At 40.9% G+C, this 17804-nt stretch overlaps 1 protein-coding gene across 2 annotated transcripts in view; it reads left to right on the top strand.

The window, feature by feature from the left end:
* Positions 1-556: 556 nt before the first annotated feature.
* LOC308669216 (membrane-spanning 4-domains subfamily A member 15-like) overlaps positions 557-17804 on the top strand; it is a 42513-nt gene continuing 25265 nt past the window's right edge. The window contains exons 1-7 of one of the 2 annotated variants that reach the window (XM_081329809.1): positions 557-845; positions 4616-4863; positions 5847-5969; positions 6125-6181; positions 10074-10208; positions 12275-12406; positions 14130-16184. In XM_081329809.1, the coding sequence (XP_081185935.1) occupies positions 4648-4863; positions 5847-5969; positions 6125-6181; positions 10074-10208; positions 12275-12406; positions 14130-14240 (774 nt within the window). In that variant the 5' untranslated portion in view covers positions 557-845; positions 4616-4647 and the 3' untranslated portion in view covers positions 14241-16184. The remainder of the gene's footprint in view (positions 846-4615; positions 4864-5846; positions 5970-6124; positions 6182-10073; positions 10209-12274; positions 12407-14129; positions 16185-17804) is intronic. The other variant, XM_081329810.1, reaches the window with a different exon arrangement.

Consider the following 17804-nt stretch of genomic DNA (forward strand, 5'->3'; position numbering starts at 1 on the left):
GACTCTAGAGGGCGCTCCCGTGTAACGTGCACTCTGAAAGAATGGGGGACCCTCCAATAGTAGTCAACCCAAAAGCGAAAGTTCAGCTTAAAAAAGTGCAAAAGGAAACATAATAGATTAACCCATATGCTAACTCTGCCAATGCACGGAGGGGATTTGCCTTTGGCATCTGCTTAGTGGCCAAACGATAGGGTGGTCCAGATGTTTCAGCCGCCTCGGAGGTGTACAAGGAGAGTTCCGCAAGGAGCGCAGTTGGAGGCTGGGAGCGACTCCCTCCACTGCGGCTTTGCCTGTTCAAGGGCCAAAAAGAGCAAGCCGAAAGCTATAAAGAGCGCCGGTGGAGGGAAGTGTGTGTGTGTGGGGGGGGGGGAAACCTCTCCGCTTGCTAGATCTACTTAAAGAGGTCCGGGGGACGGAAGGGGGAACTGACGCGGAGGCTGTGATTGCACTGCGCGTCCTCTTGTTTCTCTTTCTAGTGATTCCTGCAAAGGTTGTAGAAGACTCCGAGGGGTTAAAAGGGAGTTCCTTCAAGCGCGAGACTTGCGTACTTTGGGAGGAAGCGAAAAATGTCGAGGGATGCGTTTGGTTTCAGTGATTGGTTTTAGCCCGGGAATTGCAGACTGTTGTAAACTCGGATAATTTTCCTCTCGTTTCCGAACAAACAGAAGGTCCCTGGCCCCCAAACTGTTATTAGTTGCAACAGTTAAAGGGGAAAAAGTTTTTCCAGGAGTCCTCGATTAAGCTGTGAGCAAATCCCTCGTTTTAGTGGGCGGCGGAACCCCGCCCCCTAGTTGTTTCCGTTAAGTTACTTTCGTTTTCTTTGTGTGTCGTCTTGATAGGTTGTGGTGAGTAGATTCTGATTACTTTTTAAAAATAATATGGAATTAATTCTTTGCCTGCCGCTTCTCCCCTGCAGCCATCCACCCGCGGTCTTCTCAGCCACGCAGTCACCGCAGGTCTTCTCGATGGGAGCATTTAAGAGGAGAATTAGCGGACAGCAAAGAGTTTGCAAACAATCTTGCCATAATGGAAGTGCTCAATGCTCACACTGGCGCCCTATAAACTGGGTGGGTGGTGCTCCCCTTAACTTTGACTTCCAAGAGGGAAGGAAGGAAGGAAGCTGAGGAAGGAAGTAGCTTCCTGCTAAGGTCTGCATAATCGCAACCGTGGGATTAATTTGGGCCATTGGGGTCAGGGTTTTAAACATCCGGAGAGTTATTACAGTGAGGAAAAAAATTATTTGATCCCCTGCTGATTTTGTATGTTTGCCCACTGACAAAGAAATGATCAGTCTATAATTGTAATGGTAGCTTTATTTTAACAGTGAGAGACAATAACAACAAAAAATCCAGAAAAACGTATTTCAAAAAGTTATAAATTGATTTGCGTTTAAATGTGTGAAATAAGTATTTGACCCCTTTGCAAAACATAACTTAGTACTTGGTGGCAAAAACCTTGTTGGCAATCACAGAAGTCAGACGTTTCTTGTAGTTGGCCACCAAGTTTGCACATATCTCAGGAGGGATTTTGTCCCACTCCTCTTTGCAGATCCTCTCCAAATCATTACGGTTTCGAAGCTGACATTTGGCAATTTGAACGTTCAGCTCCCTCCACAGATTTTCTATGGGATTAAGGTCTGGAGACTGGTTAGGCCACTCCAGGACCTTAATGTGCTGCTTCTTGAGTCACTCCTTTGTTGCCTTGGCCATGTGTTTTGGGTCATTGTCATGCTGGAATACCCATCTACCACCCATTTTCAGTGCCCTGGCTGAGGGAAGGAGGTTCTCACCCAAGATTTGATGGTACATGGCCTGGTCCATTGTCCCTTTGGTGTGAAGTTGTCCTTAGCAGAATAACACCCCCAAAGCATAATGTTTCCACCTCCATGTTTGGCAGTGGGGATGGTGTTTTGGGGGTCATAGGCAGCATTCCTCCTCCAAACATGGCAAACTGAGTTGATGCCAAAGAGTTCGATTTTGGTCTCACCTGACCACATCACTTTCACCCAGTTCTCTTCTGAATCATTCAGATGTTCACTGGCAAACTTCAGATGGGCCTGTACATGTGCTTTCTTGAGCAGGGGGACCTTGCATGCGCTGCAGGATTTCAGTCTTTTGTGGTGTATTGTGTTATCAATTGTTTTCTTGGTGACTATGGTCTCAGCTGCCTTGAGATCATTGACAAGATCCTCCTGTATAGTTCTGGGCTGATTCCTCACTTTTCTCATGATCATTGAAACTCCACAAGGTGAGATCTTGCATGGAGCCTCAGACCAAAGGAGATTGACAGTTATTTTGTGTTTCTTCCATTTGCAAATAATCACCTTTTCACCAAGCTGCTTGGCAATAGTCTTGTAGTCCATTCCAGCCTTGTGTAGGTCTTCAATCCTGCCCCTGACATTCTTGGACAGCTCTTTGGTCTTGACCACAGGTCTGCAACCCGTGGCTCCGGAGCCGCATGCAGCTCTTTCAGCCATCTCCTGCGGCTCCCAGTCTTCTGCCATGTGCAGTCCCCAAAAAAAAGTGGGACTAAAAAAGTTCAACCAATCAATTCAAATATGCAGGGTAGGTGCATATCTCGCCTTGGCTCCACTCTTCAGTCAAACCCTGTTCTGCACATGCGCGCATGTACGCACATGCGCACAAATTTTGTGCGGCTCCCAGTTTTTCCTTTTGTGCGGGAACCGGTTCTGAGTGGCTCTTTCACTGTTTCAGGTTGCTGACCCCTCTTGACCATGGTGGAGAGTTTGGAATCTGATTGATTGATTGCTTCTGTGGACAGGTGTCTTTTATACAGATAACAAGCTGAGATTAGGAGCACTCCCTTTAAGAGAGGGCTCTTAATCTCAGCTTGTTACCTGTATAAAAGACACCTGGGAGCCAGAAATGTTACTGATTAATACGGGATCAAATACTTATTTCACTCATTAAAATGCAAATCAATTTATAACTTTTTTGAAATGCATTTTTCTAGATTTCTTGTTGCTGTTATTCTGTTGTCCCTGTTAAAATAAACCTACCATTAAAATTATAGACTGATCATTTCTTTGTCAGTAGGCAAATGTACAAAATCAGCAGGGGATCAAATACTTATTTCCCTCACTTTAGTTGTTGATGGCAGTTGACATTTTACTGCTTTCTGGGGTCACCCAGAGTCTTGTTGGGAAACCCAGGCTGATGCTCCAGTTGTGTTCCAATAAAAAAAACAAAGCAAAGATGGGATACAGATTCCTGTCCTTTACAGCAGAGGTCCTCAACCCCAGGGCTGTGGCTTATAAGCATCTGCCAGTAACAGGACAACAGGGCAAGTACAATAAAATTTTGCCCGAATGAGAAATGCCATTTAGCTGGGTGGATTTGAGGTGGTGCTAAGATTAGACACTTTTTGCATTTCAAAAATGGAAGGTAGGTGTCATGGTCCCCTCGGAGACCAGTTCGGAGGAGGAGGAGGAGGAGGAGGAAGAGCTGGAGCTGGGACCCTGGCAACAGTGAAGACACACCAGGGGCTGAGGACGATGCTGTCCGGGGCCCCTCAGGAATTGGGGGAGGTGGTTGAGCAGATGGAGAGCTGCCTGCCTGCACAGACACAGCAGAGGATTGGCTATTGACCATCAGTGGTGCTGACAGGCAGGCAATCTCCTCTGATGAGGAACAGCTGCCTACTTCACTGATCCAAGGGCAAGGAGAATGGAGCATAGGCAAGCCCAGGGAAGGCTGCAAGGCCAGTTGGGAAGAGGTCACCCCACCCCTCCTCACAAGGAACACCTGGAGGGGAATAACTTAAGGAGAAGCCTTGGGTAGTTAAGTCTTTGCCAGGAACAATTGTTGACTTTGCCTTACACTTTCTCGGCTTTTACTGGTGCCTGTTGCTGTTTGTCTTGCCTTGCCTTGCCTCACCTCGTGTTTTGGACCTCACCCTTCTCTTGTGGCCTACGTTTGGCTTTGCTACCCTGGGGCTTTGGAAATGCCTCTTTTCTGGGACCTGTTTCTTGTCCTGAGGACTGACCTGTTTCTTGTCCTGAGGACTGACCTTGGACCCTGCCTGGTGGAACCCTGAGGACTGCCCTGGACTTTGCTCCTACTCTGTGGGCTTTCTTTGTACTACTGGGACTATTTTTGGGAGTCTGTGCCTTGTGTGAGGATGAAGTCTTACTGGTTGTTGGAGGGCCATTGGATGGAATATTTGCTAAGAGAAATAAAGAACTCTCTAGAGGCTGCTTTGCCTTGACCCCCTGGGTCATAACAATGAGCAGGTTCTCCATGTTCTGATTAACATTTTCTCCCTGATGTCTATGGAGATTATCAATCTTCCAGGCCATGGTTGTCCCACAGGTGCTTTTCAAAAGGCAACTGGAGGTTGTTGTTTTTTTCCTTGAAAACATTTCACTTCTCAACAAAGAAGCTTCTTTGGTTCCGGCTGAATGGTGGGGGAAGGAAATATTTTTATCCCTGAGAACATTCTATCTGTTTACTACCCTGCTCCTTGAACCCTTCTGACAATCTTCTGCAGTTTTACTGCAAGCAAATGTTATCTCATAAAGTGAGATTAATGAAAAGAACCAGACTTTGCCTCCTTGGTGTTAAGGCATTAACTTTCTTCACTTGCTGGTTTGCAGGTAACTGAGTTGTGGCAACACTTCCAGCAACAATGGCTACTGGATCCATAGTTTTCATCCCCTCTAATGGAGCAAACGTAATCCAAATGGCCCCTGGATTGCCTGGTGTTGTTCTTCAGGCATCTGGAGCAACTCCATATGCTCAGTGTGGAGCTCAGCAACTTGGAATTTCCACCAGTGCTCCTCAACAAGCCCCCCAGAAGGGTCCTATGGAGAGATTCCTCAATGCTCAGACCAAAGTGCTTGGGGTACGCATGCTTTGCCAAGTGCCTGTTTGAAGACTGTGAGCGCCTGTTACTCGTCCCAGCTTCTGCCAACCTAGCAGTTCAAAAGCACATAAAAATGCAAGTAGAAAAATAGGGACCACTACGGTGGGAAGGTAACAGAGTTCCATGCGCCTTTGGCGTCTAGTCATGCCGGCCACATGACCACGGAGACATCCTCGGACAAACACTGGCTCTTCGGCTTTGAAATGGAGATGAGCACCGGCCCCTAGAGTTGGAAATGACTAGCACGCATGTGCGGGGGAACCTTTACCTTTACCTTTTTTAGAGACCTGAGAGCCCCATATTGAAGTTCTGGAACTTGGCTTTGGGGTTTGTCTGGCTCTGGAATATACTCCAGAAACATCTGCTCTTCCTGGTAGTTTCTTTTGTCTTTCTTCAAAATGTTCTGACTCAGATATGCATTCCTGTGCTTTGCTCTTTAAGTGAAAAAGTGGAGCTCAGCCATAGTTTCAGCCAGATCTTTTTTTCCCTTCCCTCTGAGAAGTGCAACTCTTGGGCATTTCTCCAGAAGAACCTGGAAATAGATTGGCTCTGGCCCAAGCCGGTTGACGTTGCTTTGTCTTATGACCATGCTTAACTTCCTCTTGCAGAGTAGTCTGTAATGAGAGAAGTGGCATTCCTCAGAGGCCCATCTTGATATTCATACAGACCTTCTTTGTGACAAGAGCAGCCTCACTGTAGGTGAATCTAGATCATAATCTGGAGTAAATGTCCAGAACATAGTAAGAATCGTGTCTCAAATTGTCCCTTCTCCCCATTTGGAATTTTCACCAGGCCTTGGGTCAACACCTGCCCTGGAAGCTTAGAAGCCCCAACCCCTTTCAAGGACCTTTCAAGAGGGATAGAAAGTGATGCCTTTCCTGGAGAGCTAACAAATTAGAATGTTTCTCTTTCTCAGATTCAGAGAATTAATTTTTGTTATTTTGTGTGTTTTCCTTCCGTAGGCCGTCCAGATCATGATTGGGTTGATCCACATTGGCTTTGGGGCTGTCTCGCTTTGTCTCTCTTCTTCTTACTACCTTACCTTAGCAGGAATTGGAGGTTACCCCTTTTGGGGAGGGATATTTGTAAGTATGTGCACATTCCTATTCAGTCATGCACCATTGTATTAATGGCTAACGGATACCAATAAAGGTCCTGTTTGCATTGCAGCCTTCTTTTCTGATATTTTTTCTGTTGATATTCCCAGTGGACTAAAAAAATTTTCTATTTTATTCCATAGTTCATTTCTTCTGGATCACTTTGTGTAGCAGCTGCGAACCGTCCAAATCGTGCTTTGGTGAGAAAGCTGTATAGCATTTGAACTTCTTTTATGCTGTTTCTTGATAATCACTTAGCACTCTTTATATTGTCCATTGCCTTCAGATACCGCTCAGGCTTAAATCAACATTTGGGAAAGAAAAGCAAACTAACCTCCCTGCCCCCTTTCCTTCTTTGATTACCTTTTATTTATTTATTTATTTATTTATTTAGTTATATTTATATACCGCCCTATTCCCTGAGGACTCAGGGCGGTTTACAGGGAATTTAAAAATCCAAAATACTAAAATTAAGAACCAGATTAAAAAATATTAAAGCCAATGCAGCTCACGGAGTAGAGGTGTTACATGGGAGTATCGGGAAACCCCCATTACAACTCGCGCGGCCGCATTCTGCACCAGTTGAAGCCTCCGAGTGTTCTTCAAGGGCAGCCCCATGTAGAGAGCGTTACAGTAGTCCAAACGGGAGGTCACAAGCTTCCAAGCTTTGCTTCCATTAAAAGTTCTATGTCAAAAATAGAGAATGTTCCAACCATCCAGAATTGGAGCCTCCCCTGGTCTCCATTTTGTGATGGGCTTCTTCCCAAGTTCCCTTCCTGATGTGCAACCTGCAACACTGCAGGTCCAGTCAGTAGCATGACGAAAATAAGAGAAGCCTGAGAGACTCAGTGACCATGACGTTGGTGCTTGTTCTACAAGAGCTTCCTTAGTGGCTACTGCTAGTGGCTACTGCTAAGTATCTCCTTGCATTCTCTATCTTGAACCAGATTGCCAACATAGTTCCTACTCCTTTCCCTCCTCCATCTTGACAAAAGTTCCTGTTTCAGCAGTATTCCTACATAGAAGCAACATTAGAAAGAAGCTCAGTGTATTAGGAGTAAAAGTGTGGAACAAGTGTGGGATTCATCCTGGGAATCAAAGAGAGGAGAGAATTGATGGTAGCCCTCTTGCAAAGAGCTTCCTTTCATCTCTCCTGTTTCTCCTTGGTTTAAAGTGTTCATGGCAACACAGAAATGTTTTTGTCTTCTAAAGAAACATAGTGTGGATTCAAGAGAAGAAAAATAACCATCTTGATAGAAAAAATACTACATTCCTGACAGGGGAGAACTAAAAACAGAGCAGTTTTTGAACGTTCAGAATTCTCACAAGTGACTCCAAGGGTTTCTCCATTCCCATCTCACTAGTTGCCTCTCTGTAATGTTGTATAGCTAGAAGAGCATTTGACCTTAACATTTAATGCTTAGAGTGCATTGTCTCCTAGAATAAACAGTGTGGGATTTCTTTCTTTACCAGAATGTTATTGGGTGAATAAACCTTACCAGTTTTCCTGTCACTGTTAGCCACCTGGCCTTCAATGGAGGCTGACATCCAGAAACAGAAAGAACGAACTGACAATGTTAGAAAAGCCTTCAGATGAATTGTGTTTTATCTTTCCACTGTGGAAAACCTGTTGTCGCTGCTGTTTGATACCTATGGTTTTAGTGGATGTTATCTAGTTTCATCACTGAATGGTTATTTGTCATTAAACACCCACATACAGGCTTCCAGTTTTGTGCAGTAGCTCAGCAGTTGAGGGATCGTGGTGCTCCACATCCTACAGCCGATTTCTGCCTAATAGGGGACACTAAATGGGCTTGAAATCGCCCCGGAGAGGCAACAAAGGAGGAGGGGAATCCCATTGATAGCGGAGAGACAGTCAATTCTATTGGTCTGGAAAAAGCCCTCCAGAAACCAGCAGTAGAAAGGCTAGCTTAAGTTCAGAGTCTAGCCCAAGCTACAAGCAGCCGTAGCCCAAAAGCACTATTTTAAGCTGACTGTAAACAACATGCTTGGAACTGAGTAAAAACAGTGATTTTCTCTCTTCTACTTTATAATTGACTTCCTGGAAAAAAAACAACCCATGAAGCAAAAAACCTCTGAAAGTGAGAAAGAGGGATCTTTGCCCCACCTTCCTACTGATGGAAGTGGTAAATTAAACTTTTTAGGGGGGACAGAAATATACTGAAAAGAAATGAATATAAACCTAAATTTGGATAAGTTTGAAATTGGTAGAATTTGTTAAGATTTCCTTTTTAAATCATGAAAATAAAGAAAATTGTTTATTTTGAAAACTCAAAAACGAACTGGTGCTGACATCTAGTGGTGGATGAAAATATACAACAGTAGTTGCTCCAATACAGGAACTGGAAAAGCCCAGGAAAAGATAATTTGTTTTTGGTGATCTTCAATGTCTTAATAACAGAACAGCTGTGACAAAAAAAGAAAACATTTTAGGCTACCTGCAAAGCGAGAATTATACACTTTACAGGAAAAAAAATTGACCTTTCTGGATTACAAATACCTATTCAACTGTGACACTAAAGCTGTCTGCAGAGAAAGGAAAACCCTGATTTTTGGCTATCATAGAAAACCAGAGATCTGCAGAAAGAATATACCAAGAAAAAACACTTTCCAGGAGGAGATATATGCTATGTTGCAACTAATTCAAATAACGATCTCAAACCATGAGGAAATTAAAAATAACTTTGAAAATATAAATGAATACATCTCCAATTTAACCTGACCAAAAAAAATCTCTCAGAAAATAAAAATAGAGAACAAGCAGATAAAACAGACAACTGAATATAAACCAGAGGAAAGAAATTTAAAGATGAAACCTAACAATAAAGGAAGTATGACTTAAGCCAGGTGGGGAAAAAACTTGCAGGAAATATTGGACTTGGAAAAGATAACTTACACTGAGATCACAAAATAAGTTTGAGGACAAGAAAAAAGATTTGACAAAATGGATTACAGAGCTGCCGGGAGAACTACGAGAACTTGAGAGAAAACATGATAAGAGAAATTAAGAGAGAAAGGAAAAGATTTTCCATGATTACGAAGGGGCGAAATCTTCTTATAAAAACATCTTACCTGATTTGTGTTTTGTACCTATAACGACATCCACAAGACTGGGAAGTTTCTTTGATTCAATGGAGCATATTGATCAGGAAAGATGTTTGGGGGGGGCAAAGTGAGAAGTAAGAAATTAGATGATGGGATTTATCAGAGGGAATATTTAAAAATTAAACATCTGTTTGAATATGGTTAAAGAAATTGAAAGATTTTGGATATAAATGAATTTTAGTTTAAGAAGGATGAGCCCCTCAAGTAACATACTATTTTTTTCTTTCTGTTTTCCTTTGTGTTTTATTTTTTGACATGAGAAATATAAAAATGTTGGGATGGTTTATATAAAGGAAATGTTTTAGATACTTAAGTGTAAGTGTCTAAATGGTTAAAAAGAAGAGAAAAAATTTGGATATAAATATACATTAGCCTAAGAGGGACATGTATTTTAAATCATATACTATCTTCTTATTCTCTCTCTCTTTCTCCTCTCCTCTCCTGTCCTCTCCCTCTCTCTTGAGAAATCTTAACCAGTAAAAATATTTTGAATATTGTGGAGAAAACAAATTTAAATAAGAATTTTGTAAATAGGATCTATGACGAGGCAATCAAGGTAATCGTTTAGAAAAGAAGATTTATTCTGATGTGGTTATTATTTGCAGAAATATTCATCTATATTTATTTATCAAAAAAATAAGAATTGTATTAATTCAAGATTGGAAAAAAAGAATATTATTGGAAGAAGAGAAAATCAAGCAAAGCTATTATGTGGAATATAGAATTATATAAACTAATTATTATTGATTGTTTTTTAAATATAAACCCAGACAGCAGTCTGTTTACCAAATATTAAGGTGATTATGTTAAAAAACCAATAAAACAGATTTTAAAAAACCATAAACATACACTGAATTCTCTTGTCACTGTTTTTATCATAGTTGGGGCTAATTGTTTTTATCCTCTGCATTTAATAAGACTTATGCTCACATCATAATTGTATTTTCTCTCCTGGTATATTTTCAGGTGAAAACCAGTGTAGGATTGAACATCACAAGTGCTTTAATGGCATTAACTGGTATCATCCTGTATCTATGTGAGCTGATCTTCTCTAGTATTTATTTTAGATATCGCTATCTATATGACACTGAAGATTTAAATGTAAGTAAAACAATCTGGTTTTAAATTTTGGCTTCATGTGCAGAATCCAGAAGGAGATTATGTATATAGGGGGGATATCCCAGACACTTTAAGTTTTGTTTGAAATCTTCTGGTCATCGAGGAACAAAGTGTGTAGGATCTTTTAGATCTCTTCTTTCTTCTCCAGTGTTTTTTTGGGGGGGTGGGGGTGGGGAGGTGGATAGATTACTTTTTTAAAAAAATGGAAAATGTGTGTTAGACATACCTTTTGACTATTTCTCTGTAGAGTGTAAAATTTGGTTGTTGGCTTAGATTGTTTCAAAATTCTATATAGAACAGAATACAGCTGTACATGTTGAAATGTATACCAGGTTTTCCTGCCATCCCCACATCCTCATTCCTTCTTTGCATTTGCCACACGAGTTTTAGAAAACTGAAAATTAGGTAAGTTCTGAATTGTGGACAGTTTAGAACCATGCCAATACCTGGGATCACTTTTGTAACTTTTGTAAAGTCCTGTCCTTTGCTTTCTTATGAGTGTTAAATCGTAGTATCACATCCAGGGTTTTTCCCCTTTTCAGCCTAACAAATGATTGGGAAGAAGTTGGGTAAATAAAATAGATCTAGCTGCATCCTTATTGATGAAGGAAACAATATATCTTAGACTGACTGAATCTAAATCACATTGTTGCCCTTAACTATAATCTGTTAATGCCAATTTCCCCAATTTTCCCATGAGGTTACTTTTACCTTATCCTTAGCCGATGAGTAAGATTCCAAGCCTTAAGTTATCATTAGCTGTACTGGTATAAAACTAGTCTTTTCCTCTCCTCTTATTCTGACCCCATCCAACAACAGCCTCAAGGTGTATAAAATCTATTTCCCCTCACCCAAGACTGGTTATGTTAGGACAGTGGGGAGGCCTGTCGCTTTTTGTCTTTGGACTAGTCAGTCTCTGCCTTAACTGCTTTCGGTTCTGTCCCTTGTGACTCCTGGGGTAATTCAGGAAAACGTACACTCAAAATGTTCTATTGTGTTTGAGTCATCATAACCTGAATACCTTGTTTTGGGGAACACGCCCCTTTAAATAAGGAAGCAGAGGGACTGAAGATAAAGCATCTTTCACTGACATACAAAGCTAGATTGATCACTGGTCACCTGGCCAGCAGAATGCCAAAGAGCCTAGAAGTAAGAAAGATTATGGGTTAACTACATTTAGAACATAAGAATAAGAATGATAAAGTAATGTACATCATACTATGGCCTTTACAACTGGGAGGGAACCCTTCACATTATGATGGGATGTCCTTACCGTGGTCTGACCCGGGGCCTCCAAATTCCACATTCCTACAAAGGCTCCAGTCTGGCCTACTAACACTACTACCACCTTGAACAATGTCCTTCAGCCGGTTTAGTTGGGAGAGCTGAGAAATTCTGCATCAGTAAAACTAATGATTTAGCCTGAGCGTTGGATTCTTCTTCTCTGCTTCATCCTACATGAGCAGCTTTTTGTGGTGCAGAAAGGAGAAACAAGGCTCAGGTGAAATAGGTGCTACTGTGCAATGATTTAACGCGATGTGTGGCTCTGAAATATGATTGATTCCCCCTTTGATTCTCAGTGTTATCTGGAATTTCCCTTCAGAATGCTGCATAGCATAAGAGGTGCTAAAGTTCCCTGGAGTGGTTTTCTCCTATCACACAGGCTGTACAGGCAGTCTTCAATTTATGACTATTCATTTAGCGACCATTCAAAGTGTCAGTGGCACTCAAAGCTATGGCCACTCTTCGCATGTATGACTGTCCCCACAGTCACATGATTAAAGCTTCACTTAACAACCGTAGGATTCCCTTAACTGCAGCAATTTGCTTAACAACAGTGGCAAAAAGATAAAGTTACCCTTGACTCACTTAACAACTGCCTTGCTTAACAGTAGAAATTCTGGTCCTCATTGTGGTTTCTAAGTACGCTGTCTCTGTTTTTCCCAGTACAATTGTTCCTCCCAGTGTTTCCCCAGGAAGCAGCTGGGAGTCCGTTTTAATGGTGTAGCACATAAAATAAAATACGTACCACTACATTAATTTCTCAGCAGATTACAACTATACGGAATGTCGGTTATGGCTTCTCCACTCTGCTGCTCTTCTTCAGCCTGCTGGAATTTTGCATCGCTGTTTCACTTGCACACTTCGGGTGCCAGGCAGCTTGCTGTTCTGATGCCCAGGTAAATATGTGATAGTTCGATAATAGCTTTAGCAGTTCTTATTGTTAAAGAAGTTAAAGAAGAAGATTGTCCATTTTTCTCCTTTATATTTACACTCCACCTAACCCGACCTTTTGCTTGTTTCTTTGCTATTACCCTGAAGAATAGGTGAGATTGGCTGCTCAGGATACTCAGTAAGAGGCTTGAATTTTGATCTAACACCCTGTGGTTATTTGCTTTTGCATATGAATAATTAGATGACATGAATTTTTCCCCAGCTTCTCTTTTGCTAGAGAGGGATTGTCATCAATACAACACATTTATGTTGTCTCTTTTTAATTCAGTGATGCAGAAGTTCATGTCTCCATTTTAGAAGGCTCAGTTCTAAATATATTTACTTTAGTGGTATGACTATATTAACTTAAAGTATCTGTCACTTGATCACATTTTTTCACAATGCTATAATTTTTTTTAAAAAACAAGATTTGTTTTTCATTTTGAAAAAAACATTATTTTTAAATCTCAGACCAACAGCTGAATACATGACTATCATGTGCTACCTAAGATCTCCAAATATAGATGTAATAAAGGGATTTTAACAGAGCTGCAAAGGTTTTTGAAAAAAACCATTTGAAAACAACTGAATTACCAACCAAGTGCCTCCATTCTGCATTGGCATGTTCTGTGGTGGGGCAGAAAGCCACGTCTGTCCCTTGTTGAGCAGAAATGACAATTGGCTTCCTTTTGTACCAGTAACAACCATACTCTCAGCCTTTCAGAAATGCTTCAGATTAATTTGACAGGAAGAAAATGGGAAAGAACAAAGACTGAAAGGGGCGAATATGGTTGGACCTGAATAAACAGAAGCACTCTAAAAACAGTGTGAGCAGCTAAATCAGCATGCAGAGATACCTGTCTTGGAGGCCTTGGTGGGCTCCAGCTAGGTTGCTTTCTAACAAATGTTTCATTACTCAAACTAGGTAACATCTTCAGTGCAGGTTTATTATTTGGGTAGTTAAACATCTGCAAAAGAACAACCAAACTCAAGAGAGCGTCAGGTTACCCTCATTTCAGCCCTTTGCTACAAATATTCTTCTTTATTGGCACCTATATCTGTTCAGAACAACTGCCAGTTGAAGCAATTTCAGAAACTAAAAAAATAACCTCCCTTGGAGGGAAATGCATCTTCTTCGCGCCTTCAAATTGTTAAAATAAGTTCATCATCTGATGTCTTTTGTGAATAAATCATGACAATATTATTTATTTATATGCTCCTCAAGCTAGATCCTAGGAGGTTTACACCAACACAGTAAACATACAAATACAGTAACATAAAATATAAGCAATATATAACTGCAATAAAAACTAATGCACAAAATAAAATCAGTCCCCAAAGGTCCTCAGGATAAACCAGTTCACTTCTCTTACCACTTGCCACTTCCCAGAGAATCATCCCAGTTGGCACCATCCGGATTTCAGAAGGCCATCTATTCCATACAGAGAACAGCTGGCAGATTTGATCAGGAAAAGTCACTTAAATGCCCAGGCACTAATCATTTGCATGTTAATTTATAGTTTTAAAGAATTCTCTATCAGGATTTTGGGCTATCAAGGATTACAGCCTGTTGGTGAGACTGGCACCATCACAGTTAACAAGACACAACTGGAGAATCTATTTCTCCTACCCAGAATAACATGTGCCTCCCTGAATATGTTTTGTATTGACTATTCTTTTCTGTTACAGCCAACCATGGTTTTTGTGCCTTACCAAGTCATCGGAGATGGAGCAGTCACAGCTGAACCAAACACTCCTCCTCCACCGACCTATGATAGCGTGGCTACCAAATCTCAGTAAAACAAGAAGGAAATGTGAGAAGTGTTGCAGAAGAGGTTTCGGGAGAAGCAATGTGTTACTTTGTTTTGTCCTCCAGCTTCCTTGTTTGTTTTTCAATTAAACCTTTAAACACCAAATTAAATGGTGGCAAATTTAAAAGTTCTTCTAGTTTACTTAATAGCTATATAACACTTCCCAACAAGCAAGAATTTGCGCTGCAGATCATCAGTGTATTTATGAGGAAGTAGATTTCCTACACTGGATGATGGAAGCTGCTTATTACACTTCTGTTTATATTCTAGATGGTTTTATCTTATGACAAATATGGAATTAAGTAGGAGATCTGATGTTACAGAAAAGAGAAACAGCTACCAAAATTACAACACAAACTATTAATAAAAAATGTCATTGACACAATACATGTAGTTCTCAATTTACGAATGCAATTTGGACCAGAATGTCCATTGCTAAGTGAGGCAGTTAAGTGAATTGTGCCCGATTTATGACCTGTTTTGCCGCTGTTGTTAAGTAAATTATCCTGGTTGTTAAGTGACTCACGTGATCATTAAGTGAACTTGGTTTCCCCCATTGACTTCTTAAAAGCTAGCTGGGAAGGTCACAAATAGCAATCACTGAGCCTGGCATGCTGTGATACATACGTGCTGGTTGCCGAGCACCTGTTTTGATCGTAACGAACATGGGGATGATGCTGTGTGTGAAGACTGGTCATGAGTCATTTTTTTCAGTTCTGTTGTAACTGAATGGTCACTAAATGACATTGTAAATGGAGAACTACCTGTAATAGCGGTTGCATAATTACTGTGATCCCAAAACAGATTGGAAGAAGTTTGCATATAACAAAAATAATCCATATTGTTAGGGCACTTAAGCTGATCAAAAACACAGATTCCATGCAAATTGCCATTTTTGGGGTTTTTTTGACTATCCAACATGGGAAGCTGTAAACACACTCATTAGCTGCATCCTTGAAGAGTTTACAATTTTGATTTTAGGAGAAGCCCTCCTCTCATCTCTTGCAATACTACACAACACAGTATCAACAGTAGAGACCTTCAAGTTTCTAGGTTCCATAATATCTCAAGACTTAAAAAGGACACCTAACATCAAAAATGCCACTAATAGTTACAACTGCAGGGGGGAAAAATGCTACCAGCCTGCCTTCCATTGAGGACATGTATAACGCACGGTACAGAAAGAGGGCTTTGAAAATATAGGCCTCTCATATCCTGGACATAAACTTCCAATTTATTCTCTCAAGACAATGCTATAGGGCAGGCATGTCAAACTCGTAATGTAATGTGACATTGCGTGATGTATCATGACGTTTTCCCCATTGCCTGCAATGGGGTGGGCATGGTTTTGGTGTGATGCATCCGGCCCATGGGCCGGCAGTTTGACATGCCTGCTATAGGGCATTGCAAGCCAAAACAACTAGACACATGGACAGTTTTTCCTCCCATGCCATCTCTCTATTAAACAACTAATTCCCACAACACTGTGAAACTACCTAGTAGAGCTGTATTACTACTATCCTTCTCATCTTTCCTATTACCTATTTCGTTATCTTCTTATGACTAACTTTGTTTCCTGTATCTTGCAATTTACCGTATATTGTTTTATTTAGTATCCTAGTATGATTTATGTTGATTGCTTATTTAATATACTACAACTATCACTAAATGTTTTATAATTATGTTGAAGGTATTTTGTGATCATGATTTATCACCTGTTGCTTTTTTGTACACTTAAGACCATATGCACCGGAGAGAAATTCCTTGTGTGTCCAATCACACTTGGCAAATAAATATTTCTAATTCTATTCTGTTCTGTTCTATGTTCTATTTATTCTATTCTATTCTATTCATTTCCATTTCCTATTTCTTATGAGTTTGTGGTGAGTTACACTGGGTGCAGCTGAGAACTAACACACTGAAAATTGTGCTTGTAAGTGTTGAGGAGTGGAGTCAAATGAATTGAAGGAATGGTTTCATTTCATTCAGGGTTCCATTCTGTAACTTGTACAGAATTAATAGTGTGCTTCTAAATAGGATAGCAGATATCCCTTTCATTGCTAACTAAGTCATGTAAAGATCAATACATGCCTAATCCAACTAGAATCTTCCCCCCCACACACACCTTTTCTTTGGACAAATCAACCCCTGGAGCCAGACTTATTATTCTCTTTCAGCTCAGTTTCCCCAGATTTAAATAAAGGCAGGCAGATTCAAGACCATTTTTGGGGTGCCCTTATGTTGTCTATGTGGATAACAATTTCTAAGAGGATGATTTATGTTGATTCCTCAATGTACTTGAATAGGGATAGAGGTAATAGCTTATATTCTTAATGAATGCCACCCCACCACACTACAGTAAAGCAGATGGCTTCAGGTGAAAGAAGACAGGAAATGATACAACAGCAAGATTTTCTAAAGCTTTGGATCTAGGAGATGTGGCTCGTATCACAGATACAACTTGGTGCTTTGCTTGGGTGCCAAAATATTTGGGTAGTTTTTCCCCTTGTAGAATAAGGGTGCAGGGTGAATCTTTTGACCAAGAAAGAGAATTTAAAATGTGTTGCTTAATTTCACTCTGTAGACTCCATAGACAGCAACAGAAAGGGCATCCACTACAACTAGTGGGTGAGAGATAGGCTCAGAGGTTTAATAGCAATGTATTTATACCGATATAGTCTTTTGTTTGGCAGTCAGACTTGGGATTGGCAATCACTAAGCAAAGTGGTTTCTAAGTGAAACCACAATTCTGCTTATGTTCAGATTTCAGATTTCCTTTGCTTTACAAACCCTTGAAGGCTCTAAATTTGAGACTTGGTCTTAAAAGTTGCTTTTCCATCACTCATATGCAGGGCTTTTTTTCTCATAGAATGCTCAGAACAGAGTTCTGGCACCTTTTTCGGATGGAACCTTGTAGGGTAGGCAAGGTGGGTTGTATGACATGTGTGAGTTCCGGCACCTTTTTCTTTTACAAAAAAAGCACTGCTCATATGAACCCTTGTTAAATAAAGACTACTTGTAGCTTGAGTGCTGGAAGACACTCTTCCTCACTGAGCACAATGAGATTGCTTAATGAGAGAATGAGCCCATCCACACAGCCTCCTGACTTTGCCTCAAAGACTTCTGGTACCATCTTTAAGGACTCATCTGCATAATACAACCTCCCTCTCATTTCCAGTCCATAGCTGAGGGTAGCTACCATTGGCTTCCTCTGATTCAATGTGGAAATCATGTTTTCCATTTTCTCTCCTCATTGCTTTACTGATAGGGTGGCTGCTGACTTTCTTCCAGGGCATCTGGGGTTTTGATGCTGGACAGACATGATCCCAGAAGAAGAGCAGCCCCACCAAGACTGTGGAAAAGCATAAACCAGAACTGCTGTGTAGCTACCTCCCTGTCATCACAGTTTTAGTTTCCCAGCAGGCCATGCCCCATTTCTATGTGACTGACAGATCGCTCTAGGAAGGTAATTCTTTACTGCTTTCTCTGCCACTATTGATGCTGTGCTACTGATAGATCAAGACCTCTCTAAAAGTACCTTTCTGTCAGCTCT

This window comes from Vipera berus (assembly GCF_964194415.1).
Source record: "Vipera berus genome assembly, chromosome: 1".
NCBI classification, from domain to species: domain Eukaryota; kingdom Metazoa; phylum Chordata; class Lepidosauria; order Squamata; family Viperidae; genus Vipera; species Vipera berus.